The following is a 13,319-nucleotide window of genomic DNA, read 5'->3' as shown; positions in this document are numbered from 1 at the left end:
TTACTACTACGAAAGACAGATCAGAAACGAAACTGATACTGATTTTTTCTTTACCGAGGATTCCCAGCCTGACGACGGGGAATATTCATGAGCATGTGAATCCATGCCAGACCCATGCTGGAGAACAACAGTTACAGGTAAGTAACTTGTTCCTTATATCACTGTAATATGATATACATTTCATAGAACAATGGATCACAATATGTAGCATTCATATCAGTGTGTATAGCGCCAACAACTGTAAGGCAATAAAGCACTGTCAACCGGCCGGTGACAAACAGTTGCTGCTGGAACGGAAAATGGTCTATGAATAACCAATATAGTGAGAAGCACTGAGATAAATATATGCTCAAAGCAAAAAAGTTTGTAAAAGCTTTTTACAGCCTGTAAACTGAGCTTCTATCCAAAGGGAATACAGAAGTTGATTCCAGATTAGGACATCCGGCGTCACCAGACTTTACCATCTGCTGGCAGCAGACCTGCCATCCAAGTCTCCTGCAACCCGCGGGAGTCTACAACAAAAACAGGCTGTCTTCCGCACTGCCATAATTTAATATAATTCTGCAGCAGAAATAGTCTGGAGGGAATCTTTCAGTTGTCCAAGCAAATCTCAATCTTTCTTTGGATAAATTAAGACTTCCCCCTTTTAAATACTTATATGTGCTAGAAAAGAAAATCTTGATGATTTTGCCATACAAAATGGTGGAGGTGACTGCTACTTTAATATTGGAAAGGGGCAAGGAGGAAATCTGATAGAAGGCATAGAATACAGAAATTGCAAGGGGCACGTCTCACTGATTGTGCCAATGTGTGTTTCTGCCAAGTGGTATTGCGTACCACAGTCCATCCATGAAAATATGCTCCATTCCATTAGGAAGATAGTAGCACAGCACTTTTTCTTTTCTTTGCCTTGCATTCTGAGAGTTGTAGGCCTGTGTTTAAAATGGAGAAATCTAACACTATCAGTCAAAGAATGCACGTAAAAACACATGACTGGACTAACATCTCCCGATTGAAATTTGGCAGGTATGTCGACCATTCTGTGAGGTGACATTAGCAAGAAGGCGACTGCATGCTGTAATACATAGTGCCCTCTGGAGCACATGTTGCACAATGCCTGGGAGCTTGAAGCAGCAGACAACAGACACACTTTTTTACAACTAAGGTTAAAATGAGTGCCAGATGCAGCAAACCAGGCTGGCCTTACTATACCAGAGAGAAGCTGTTTAAAGAGGTATGCCTTTCATAAAGAAATGTGTGGAAAACATTCCCTGCTAGTAGTCATGGTGCACTTTTTAGTGCACCACCCCTTTTGGCTACACGTCGGAAACGCAGATAAATGTTGAGGCAACCATGCAGGGTTTTCAAGAAATCATGACCTAAAAAGGATTTATCTAAGATCACACCATTGGTACAAGTGAGTCAACCAGGATTAAAACTAAGGTCTGGTTTTTCCACTGCGAGTTTAGCTACTTGACGGAAATGTGCATGGAGGTTATAATGCCTTGAGCTGAGCACCTTAGTTCGGAACAATATAAAAAAGCTAAAAATACGGTTTTGGAGGTGATTCTGTGAGGTGTCGGCTATCGGGGGTCTTTGGTGTCACTTTGAGAGAAATAAACAACCTCCAGCAATATCAGTTCTTGACCTTGGCATCACTGTGCTGACTGCAGATTAAACATCAGTGGAATAATAAACATCATCATTGACGGACGGAGATGCAGTATGTGGTTTCTGCAGCATTATGCAGGCCAGGCAATTGGGGGGTGAGAGGGGGGCGATACCTTGTACACATTTGAAGAAAACGGTTGTGTTGGGGAGAATCTTCATTTTAATGCTAAATTCCTCCCACCTTATAGACCCCCAGCTCTTTTGCTGGACTTAGAACTTTTTTTAAAATTTTAACCCTGGAGTGAGGTGAGACCTTTTTCTCACTCTCTCATGTGTTTTACCTGATTTTGATTTTGTGTTTTCACTGTTTTTGGAGTCTGACAAACTCCATAGGCATCTGCTTTGTGCATGGTCAGGCACAGCACCTTCAGACGGTTTAAATACCTTTTCTTGTGTGAACTATCGTTCCCTCGAATAGTAAAGTAAAATTGACTTTACTTAACTCATCCAAGGGAAAGTGCTGGATGGGAGGTGCAGGGAATGCACTGGGGGAGCCGTGGGTTCCTGAGGTAACGATTTAGTCAGGATCCAGTCGGCTAGAGGAGGGCCTAAAAAGGTCCCTCGTCGCGAGCCGTGAGAGCAACGTGCGTCGTCGGGGGATCTGTTGCTGTAATGGTAGCAGTCATAGTAAAATTTACTTTACTTTTCTCTTTGTAGGTCCAACACACACCATCGTATGTGGAGTGCTGGGAGTTTACTTAGTAGCCCCTTATCCTACTTTCTCATGTAACATTTTTATGTTACCCTCACTACTTTAATGGCTGGGGGCGGTGGTTTACTTTTTCCTACCATTTTGCTTTTCTACCGCAGGCTGAACCCTCAGCAGCAGTACAGCACCCATTGGTGACCAATTTGTCAAAATGGCCCAGTCTTCTTTTTTCTACATTTTCTGTTTGTGAGGTTTTTCTTGGGTTTTACTCTGTGCATTGAGACAGGGTTGAGCGCTTTGTCTTGCCTTTGGCGGGCTTCAGCTCTGAAGCCTGCCCCTGGCTCCAGTGTGCCTGGAAGGATAGGATGTGAAAGAGGGTCCCGAAACTACCCTGTCCTTTGTCTCTAGGTATGCCTGAAAGCAACTAGTCCTGATTGTCTGGCTGGCTCTCCTTTCAGGACATCCACTCTGCTGTGTGATTGACAGCTTAGGCTGTGCATGAATGGGAGAAACCTACTTAAAAGGCGAGGGTTTTGGGACTATAGGCAGGGTTGACCACTGGTAGAAACACCCGACGAAGAAACCGTGAACAAAGCTTGCTGAAACCTCCTGGACCTTTGAATTGCCCGGTGAAGCCCTGCTGCTGTGCCAACCTCCCTTTTCACCTCGACAGAGAAACTCTGGATGGAACGACTTCTCCCCTTGGGTTAGTGGGACCAACTAACCCTGAGATTAACTCCACTGGACCACCATCCCTGACTTGCTGTGCTTCTCCGTTGCTGCGAGAGCCAAATGCCAGGGGTCTAGTTTTCTTAGTCGAGTGTAACGTCTGTCGCAGAACGATTCTGGCTTGAAGCTCCAGGAGACTCCCAAGGACCCTCCAGAAACAGGACCTCCAGTTCCAGAGTCCCCTCGCCAGAGTGCAGGACCAAGGGAGCGAACAGAGTCCAACCGGTGTCCGAGATCCACTTCAGTGCTGTTTCTTAAGTGCTGAAACCGCGAAGTTCAGCTGAACCGAAAAGAGCCCATGGCTGCCGACCTCCCAGGTACTGCCGCAGGAGCCCTCCAGACGTCCTCCCTTTTTTCCCGATGACTGAATCACAGGAACCAGGGTCTGCACCGCTGTAGCAAGATGAAAACCAGCTGGATCACGCTTCTTCTAACCAGAGGTACTGTTTAGGCTTGGGGTACTTCCCTTATTGCCTTGAGCTGTGCTCTTCTCACTTGGGAATTGCATTGGCTGACCTTCTTCGAGTTGACTTCAACTCCCTTTCCACAGGCTTAACCGCGTGTGACCCTACAAGTGATTTTATCAAACTCTCTAACATTATGCAAGACTTTTTATCTGAGAAGTGCATCAGATCCATAGGCTGCGTTCAAATGACTTTGGCTGTCCTAGCTCCCTGAAGGCGCTTTCTTAATCCATTGACTTTTATACTGCTTGTCCCTCCATAGGTTGTAGCTTGTTAACACTGTTAATGCTGGGCAAAGGCCTTATCTAGACTTCATTGGAGGATTTGGTTGTCATGACATATTCTGCAATCTGTTCTAACCTTTTTTTTTTCCCTTTAACCTTTCCTTTCTGCAACTCTGAATCTGCAAAGTATAACAGTGTGATAATATAAATGCAAATACTATCCTTGTGATTGAAGTCACCCCCGGGTGTAGCAGTGTATGAAACATATCCAAAGATTATTCACTGGCTTGTTTGATTCTGAAAAGTAATTTCAAAGTTTATTCGTATTGTTACGATCTTTTACCTTTTTAAAGTATGCTTATTTAAAACTGATGTTACATAAATCAATCACTATTTAGAACTGAAACCTTGATTGTAAGTGTTACCTGGCTGCTTGTATTTACGGATTTCATTTGTACAGCTCTACAGCTCACATTTACCCCTCTTGAGATAGGCCTGGTCGTTCAGTCACACTACCAACTTGTGTAGTACAGACCTATACCAAAAGGTGGGTTACCTAATACAAAGCAGATAAGTGTGTAGTCTCACATAGTGTGACTGCACCAATTCTTACCTAACAAGTGGTAACCTTACATTTAATTCGAATGTGACACAAGATGTGGGTAGCATGGGTCCTGTAAAGTACATTGGTAAGAATCTTAGCAATTTTGTTCTGAAGCAAATGGGGTGGAGCCTCTGGGTTAGATTTTTCTGAGCACCCTTACAGATGGAGTACAAGTACAACCACAATATTTGCCATGTGGGAGGTTGCAAAATGCAAATGTTGGCACTTACTTATTCTAGGTAGTCTCGTCTCAGGCTTGTGGCTGACTGATATCGGCCATCTCCCCCACCCTTGTTCCCTGGAAAAACTAAGTCACACTGCACCGCTTCTAGGGCAACTAAACATGAAGCCATGCCTTTTCTCTTAGGAGGAGGATATTATATCTGCACTCACTGGTGCCCTTCAGAGCCAACAGAATAACCAATGAAGTAGCAGCACTGCGCGCCATAAATGAATTCATTTTTTTTGGTCCATGGGTAGCAAGGGGGACTTCAAGGGTCCCTGCTGAGACCCCTAGCGACTTTCAAATGACGTCCCTGGCAGCAACATCCCTCCTCTAAACAAATCAGAGGACCCTCCAGCCGCTCCAGAAACTCTACCCATCCAGCACACAGCGTGCCCTGCTGGGCTCTGCAGAAAGCTTCCTGGATAGGAAGTGCTGGAAGGTCTCTGAACCTCCAACCAAGGACAAAACAGCTGCCTGCAGCACACTCCTCAGCTGTTGGCCGTCAGGCATAAAGGAGGACACAAGCCACAAGAAAGAAGCTGGGAGAAGTTCCTCAACTAGCACCTCCCGCCGTCTGCTTTAAAGGACATTTTTTGAGCCACCGATGACGGCGCTGACTGATGTAAAGTTTTGAGCCAAATGAGGCTCAAACTAAAAAATGGCAAGCACTAGGAGGCATCCATTTTGTGACATGGATGAGCCTCCTGTGCTTGTGTTAATCTCTGCCCTTGTGGCACTAATGAAGCAAAAGTCACCTGGAGAGCAGAGACAGCAGGCAGGAAGGCTGCATGCCGGTAAGTGGTATTTTATTTCTTTTCCTTACAAAATGATGGCATTTATAAATCCAACGCGGTTGTATTTATGATTGCTGTGGTTTTCTTTCTAAGGTTCCTGGGCAGGCAACTTAAAAAGGAGCCACAGCAATTATAAATACAACTGTGTTGTATTTATGACTGCAGCGGCTTTTGCTTTGAGTCTCCCGGGCTCCCACGGGCCGGGGGAGCGCGGGAGACTCAAAGCAAATGTACCAGCGTTTATAAATACAATGTTGTTCTATTTATAAATGCTGTGGTTTTCTTTTTAAGTTTCCCGGTCACCTCTGGCCCGGGGGTGCCCGGGAAACTTAAAAAGAAAACCACTGCATTTATAAATACAATTGCGTTGTATTTATGATTGCTGTAGTTTTCTTTCTAAGAAGAAAACCAGAAAACTTGCAAATAAAACAATTGTTCAAGAGGTTTGGAAAGAAAGGTAAGTAGTAGGATGGTAGTTAGAAGGGAGAGATGGGTCAAGAGTAGATTTTTTTTAAAATTGGTATTCTAGTATGATCAAAGGCAGAGGGGAAAATAGCAGTTGAAAGGCAGGAGTTTTGGAGTTCAGTTATGTAAGGAAGAAGAGAAGGTAGGATTTTGAGACTAAGAGTGGAAGTTAAAGGGTCATCAGGAAAGGAAGCAGGGTGAGCTTGATTGAGGAAGGTAGAAGTGTCTGAGTTTGTGAGGGGGAAAGAGGATAGAGTATGAGAACAGGACAAAGGAGAAATAGATGGGACAGTTGGTGCAGAGGACAGGGAAGAGCGTAGTTGGAGAACTTTATTAGTGAAGTAGTGAGCAAGAAAAGTTGATGTCTTGGATTTGTTGCTGGCTGTCCTAAGGCCCTCTACAAGGTCCATCTCTGCATGCAGATGGGGAAAATGTGTGTCATGGGGTTGGGAGAGAGGTGCAGACCCAATGTCGTGCCCCATGTCAGTGGCCTTGGAATTTTCGGTATCCCTGGCGAAGCAAGGTTTACAGGTGGGCATGATTAAGGGGTACTTGGCTTCTCTTTCTCCATTTAAGAGGCTGCCAGAACAGGGTTCTTTCTTTTCAGATCCTACAGTTGTCCAGTTTTTTTAGGTGCTTGTGAATGCGTTTCATCCAGTTCAGTTTGCGGTCTCAACCTGGAATCTAAGCTGGTCCTTTCTTGATGGCAGCTCCTTTCTTTCTTGATGGCAGCTCCCTTTGAGCCTTTATTCTTTATGCCCATCATGCTTTTTACTTCAAAGATGGTGTTCCCCGGTGGCGATCACATTAGCCAGATGTGTGAGTGAGATTCAGGTGCTGTCATTTAAGGCCTAATTTCCACACTTCTTTAAAGAGAAAGTTACAGTAAGAGTTATACTGTCTTTTTTGGCCAAAGTTGTTGGAGTTCTACATTAACGCAGAACATTGAATTTCAACCGTTCATCTATCCAAGGAGGAGGAATGGCTCCATAGATTGTATCCGAAATATACGTTGAATTATTACATGGCCAGAACTGCACCATTTCATAGGTATGACCAGTTGTTTGTTGCATTTTCACAAGCGCATTTTGTCTGTGTAGTGACCAACCAAATGTTATTCTCCTTGGATCGTCCTATGCATTGTGGAGTACTATAAAAGGAGCGGAGGGGAAGGTTCCTACAAGTCTCCAGGCAAATTCCACAGAGGGGTGGCTTCTTCCTCTGCAAAGAGGGGTGCCGTTAGAGAATAAGTGCCAGGCTGCCACATGAGCGTCCCTTCAGACCATCGTTGAGCACTAGAGTTTGGATCTGTCTAGAGGCAGAGGTGCCTGTTTTGGCAGGGCCGTTTTACAAAGCTTTCAGTTCGCCTACTTCTGTGGGAGTCTATCCAGATGTGGGATCTTTCAGAGGATGCAATCATTTGAAGGGAAAATGACTTATGGGTAATGTATTGTTATGGAATCTCCCACAGATTCCTCATTACCCTCTCAACCGTCCCTGTTTCTAAGTTTTTCTTCTGGGAGAGTTTTTAGAGGAGGTTAAATTAAAAACAAGGAAAATGTACATGTAGTGCAAATTCGCCAGAATAAGGTTAATTGATACTTCTTGACATTGGGTCCTCACGGGGAAAAAGAGAAGTAATTCAATTTGTATGCATTTTTTTTTTGCCATGGGAATCGATTCACTCTGCTACTGAGCACAGGGTTTGGGGAAAGGTCGGCAGCTGAAATAGGTGAGCATAATGCGTTCTTCGTATCGACACCAATGTCATGTTTGGGGTCAATGAGGTACGAGAGCCGAGGAGCATGAGATCAGAGGAAGGTATCTTCGAGCTTCACTACGCTCCCTGGCGAGATTACCGAAAAACAGCTGGCACTGGAGGATATCTATCCAGATGAGTGTGGAGTTTGTAATCTATAAGCTTGTGGGGGAACACTGTACATGCAATGAAAAACATACATTCAGGAAATAACCCTTGTATACAAAACAGTGACATATTCATTGGAAAATGGCAAGCCAGCAATTTGGACACTCCCAAGATTATTTTTTAAAATCCGTTAACTGTGCCGATGATGAGATTGGGAAAATGCCAAAGGAGAATGCATGTTGAAGCAGGTGGTGTTGGGAGTCTCACATAGATCTGAAAATAAAAATGCAAAGCGGCAGACAAATTCATAATGACTTCACAGATTTCTTTCTGGCGACCTTAAACTTATTTGTTTATACTCAATTGTTGATTCAGTACCCGCTCATTTGCCTCTAAGCATTCTGGGAAACCACATCAAACATCAAGTAGAATGTAAAAATGAACCACACCATAAACAAACATACTGAACAGCTCTATAGACGATCAAAAGTTAAATAGCAAAATAGCAAAAACGATCGGATTTCTTAACTTTCTTGATAATAAAAACAAGAACTTCCTCCTTCCATATCTTCAGTATCCTTCCAGATAGAGGTTTGGCAAAAAAACCTTTATCGCATAACTCCATATTGGATTTAACCATCAAAAACAGCATCAGAAAACAACTGCAAATCTACAAAACATTCCTGTTCTAAAAACCAAAAAGAATGGTATGCACCAAAGGTTTTCTCGCCCATTTTCTTTGCAATATATTTCGAAATAAATAGTAAGTACATCAAATGTTAATACATTTGCCAGAAAACCTTGTTTTCACAATTGTTAATAGCAGCGCTTGCATTGTTGAGTAATTTTGAGCAAGTAATTGGCCGCGTTTAGGTGGTATGGGGGAAAAGGTTTCTCAGTGCTATAGCTGAGCCTCTCCAACCGCTGAACTCAGCCATTCACAAATATGGAGATGAACTACAGTCTCCACGACGTTTCTCCGTTTGGTTGCCTAACTGAACTCAAGACCTTTCTCTGCAACAAGTGATGGGCATGCAAGAGCAATATACACAATGCAGTACCTTCAACAACTTCCAGGTATATGCTCTTGTGATCCAGGATTATTTCTCACGTTTCTGTCGCAAGTAAAGTCTCTGTTGCCATATGACAAAATCCCAACCTGTATTTGCTTGTTGCCAGCATTAGTTGGTGCCTCTCGTTGTTGCTTGGTGAAAGTGTCAAGTTGCAAAGGCATCATTTCAAGGAGCTTGCCGAAACGGCCTCCTAGCAGGGACTCGCAACGTGGCCTTTTGAATTATTTTTCCCTTGGAGACCAGGCACACTGAGAGATGCCAACCCCTTCTTCCTTTTGCAGGTTCTTTCGACCACATGCAGACAATCATGACCTATTAAAGCTTGAAGTAGATGAACCAAGTCAAAATAGGGGCGTATTTTATCCTGGATTCTTCTCCGTCTTTAGAAGGCTATTTGGAAAGCCCCTGCAGCAAGTGGATAAATAGAACTACACGAGTTCACAAATGTGACGCACAGCTGGCGTATTTTGTAGAAAACCTATCATATTGATTGGTGCCGACTTCTAGTCCTAATGGTCAGCAATATGGAATCTCCCTTAATAAGACCAAACTAATTTTGGGACAGAGTAAACCAAAGTAATGAATTCAAATGTAGCCATTTTAAAAATCAAACTGAACACAAGAAATAATAATTACCTGTTTGAGATAATGAACATTGATTCAGGCCAAGATAATTAGTTCCTTGACACGTAAGGCCTGATGTACAAAAGCGTTTTTACAATGGCACAATCCCATCGAAAAACGCTTTGTAAATTTAGATGACAAATTGTGGGAAAGCAGTTTTCAGGGTTACTCATCAGTCCGCAGTAATCGTTATTTATTGTCTGTCGTGCAGCTGCTGTGTTGTAAGTCTAAGCGCCCTGATGCCATCGGGCTACCGGCGCTATACAAAAATAAAATACATACATACAAAAATACTTACAAGTCCATAGTCGTGTGTTTTGGGATGCGTTGGTTTGAATGGAATTTCTTTTAGAGATTAAGGGGGCTCATATCCGGTTCAAAGGCCTGGCGTACCCCAGTGGCGTTTCATTCAGTGCTGAATTTAACCCTGACCGAGAAATACACAAATTAGACTGGCTGGTGAAAAAAGCCCTTTTTAAACACCCTATTCTGCGTGTGAAATTCAATCGTAAAATGCCAAATTCCAGGTTCAATTTTATTGTTACAGTTTTACCAGTCGTATCATATTTTAGTATGTTGCCACCAAATTGCAAATGTGGTTTGTTTTGTTTTTGAGATGCATATCTCTCAACTCGCAAGCTTTTGGTGGGTGTCTTCCGTCATGTAAGTAGTAGCCAAGATCCCTAACCACCCATACTTGTCAGTGGACTCTTAAATGCCGAAAACCAAATTGGGTGTTTCGACCCACCCTTGGGGCATAAACGGTTGAGTGCTATGGAGATGACACATGCTGCAGTACCTGCTTGCACAGGTGCAGAAACATATGCTGTTGGTTCATGATGGTGCAAAAGCTTTGACATGGTCAAATTCTAACTGATCTCGAATTGAACACGCACAAAAGTAAACATAGCAAACCAGATCTGAACGTGAAACAGCAGCATATTATAAACTGGATGTTCATAATTTGTTGTTGGTCACAAAAGATAGTCAAGAAAAATATACCATTGACCACTATTGCAGTGAAAGATAAATCAGTTAATTATTAATGTACAAATCTATAAATTTTCTGAGATAGGTTTAAATAAACTATAAACACAGAAAAAAATCTGCTAGCCTGGCCTAATTAGGGAACCTAAAGAAAACGAATTACTATTCCGCCTAGGTTTCTAGATTTATTTACCGTCCTTCTATTAATGTTCTAGATCAAATTCATGACTTCAGACGTAAGGGGCATCCTGCTGCTTGCACCATATACAATATGTATTTCCAAAACTTTACTCTTCGCCTTCTGCGGGTGGCCATAATGACTTGGCATTGAAGTGGAATGTTAGATTCAACTTTAAATTCTGGATCCTGCAAACACTGATAGTGTTTTTTCTGTAGGCAGCAATGGCTCTGGGCCTTGGTGGGTTGTCTGTTATGTAGAATATAAGTAAAATTAATTTCTCAAGGGTTTTCAGTACATCCTTACTGAGCCACAATATGGCCACATCTGCTGCCTTTGCATGACAGGTACCATTCAACTGAATATGTATGTCTGCTACTTGGACTATTTATACTCCCTGTAAAAATTATCCTATGTGCACTATACCCTGTACACTGGTACAGAGGCTCACTTTTGCTCAGCTTTTCCTCACAACCTTATTTGCTTTGTCTTGCATGTAGTATTGGAAGTGTGATCACAACAAATTACATTTTAAATGTGCCAAAGATTTAAGATACGATATTGCCTCACAAAACACTACTTTTCCAATTTGATTTCACTGGCCTTGATTCCCTGCATTCACAAATATTTTGAATTCAGATGGTATCCTTAAAAAAGAACTGCGCTGGCGGGAAAGCTGATGATGTGATTGATGGTTGCACTTGCGTGCCAATTTGTTGAAGTAGAAAAGAAAACATAGGACTCTTTCCAAGTACAAATATTTCACAATGACATGTACACCTGGAGAAGTTTATTAGTCAAGTATGAGAGTTTATTTGGCAAACCACTTTCTCCGTTTCACAGATTATTCCTTAGTTACTTACAGGCAGTACTGTGTTGTGTGGGGCTAATGAACTTTCAACATGAAAAGTAGGCATGAAAGAAGATGATTATGATTATTCATATTTCCATAAATATTGCTGTTAAACAACATTGATTAAATATGTTCTCTTGTCTGCAGGTGCATTTGCCAAGCTTTGAATAAAAAGTTGTGCATCTTGGTGACCCATCAGTTGCAATACCTCACTGCAGCAAAGCAGATCCTCATACTGAAAGAGGTAAATGCTTTGAGAATGTTTATATCTTTTAATTCTGATTGTTGCTCTTGAATGCTACACAAATCCGAGGATAAAGAACATTGGAAATATATTTGTGTAATGGCACGTTATGCAAGGCTAAAGAGACAGGCGACTTTGTGGTCAAAGTAGACTGAGCAATTTAGGATGCTGTATAGGCCTGGCACTCATAATCTGGCATTGACATTTGTCTGCCCCTTTTCAAATCATGTGGAGGTACAGGCTGTTTGCCCCTTCATCATTACATGAGCACATGCTTTCTTATATACCATTAAGATTAAAATAGATATGCTTGAGTCTATACTATAGCACTAGGGTCCCAAGTAGCAACTCAATGAGGACGCCCAATTAAGACAAACTATGAATGGAATTACTTTGGTGCTGTGTGGTAAAATGTGACCAGGCTCAACTGCCCCTCCAGAGGAAGTGCCAAAATAGAGATGGATTTCATCTTCACACAGACGGACGAACAAAATGGATGGAATGAAAAGCCCCCTTGAGTAATTGCCAGGGGTATGTTTACTTTCTAGTGTTCCTTACCCCTTTGTATTTTGGTTGTTACCTTTATAGAATGCTTTCATTTCCTATTTTTTTAAAGATGCTGTATGTGTATTCCAGTAGACAAAAATATTGTAAACGGTTTCCTCCGGCTAGTTATTTTAGCAAAAAAGTTGCAAACTAAGCAAAATACTTGATCATCATAAATAAATTCAAAATAGCACTACAATTTGCAAGCTTTCGCCCACATGAACTTCAATATTAGTTTAAAAATGTGAACAACGGTTTTAAGATGTTTCTGTTATCCGTGTAGACAGTATTTTTCCTTTTCTCTAAGGTACAAGTGACTTCTGAAAAGATGCTGTATGCGTATCCCAGGGAACAAAAATATTGTAAACTGTTTCTTCCGTTTCATCTATTCTCATATGGCCGGAAGTTTACTAGCGTCACTAATTACCAGGCTCTCACAACTATCTACGGCAAATCAAACGCTAATAAACCTCATTGCATTGCATACTGTGGAATCCAGCTACAGGAATACTCATTCACAATAAAACATCATCCAGGGAAGGTCAACAACCCGGCTGACTTTTTGTCCAGATACCCATTCCCAGCAAAAGAAGAAACACATTCCGCCAAGGCAGACCAATACGTCAAGTACATTGTAAGCAATGCCCTCCCCAAATCGTTGACCATCCCCAAAATTCTCAACAGCTTGAACCAGGACCCAGTGCTCCTGCAAGTCAAGGCCAGAGTGTGCTCAGGGAGATGGCATGAATTGAACAAAAGGAAAGCATTCACCTCCGAAACAGAACAGAAACTGCTCAGAACATTCTATCTGCTGAGACATGTACTGTCCATCCCGCTGCAAGGCCTATTGTTGAAAGAAAATCGAATTGCGATTCCTGAGACACTGCAGAACATGACAATCAGTATGGCCCATATTGGACACTGGGAAATTGTCTCCAACAAGGGGCAACTCTGAACAAAGGTGTGGGTTCCACATATGGACACAAAAATTGAGAAGACTCTTTGAAACTGCATCACATGCAAAGCAGTAGCACCTCGCACATTCCCGGAACCACTGAATATGACGCTCATGCCACTGCAAATATGGGATGAAGTAGCAGTGGACATGTTCGGCCCTTTAT

The 13,319-nt window shown here is 42.4% G+C and overlaps 1 protein-coding gene across 2 annotated transcripts in view; it reads left to right on the top strand.

Annotated features, from left to right (window-relative positions):
* The window catches only part of ABCC4 (ATP binding cassette subfamily C member 4 (PEL blood group)), a 2,280,107-nt gene that overhangs the window by 987,802 nt on the left and 1,278,986 nt on the right, over positions 1-13,319 (top strand). For both annotated transcript variants that reach the window (XM_069639145.1, XM_069639144.1), the window contains exon 14: positions 11,556-11,652. In XM_069639145.1, the coding sequence (XP_069495246.1) occupies positions 11,556-11,652 (97 nt within the window). The remainder of the gene's footprint in view (positions 1-11,555; positions 11,653-13,319) is intronic.

The sequence above is a fragment of the Ambystoma mexicanum genome, chromosome 7q, assembly GCF_040938575.1.
Source record: "Ambystoma mexicanum isolate Mex_15411 chromosome 7q, UKY_AmexF1_1, whole genome shotgun sequence".
NCBI lineage: Eukaryota > Metazoa > Chordata > Amphibia > Caudata > Ambystomatidae > Ambystoma > Ambystoma mexicanum.
Note: the sequence above shows the minus strand (reverse complement) of the source record. Positions and strands in the feature narration are given on the sequence as shown.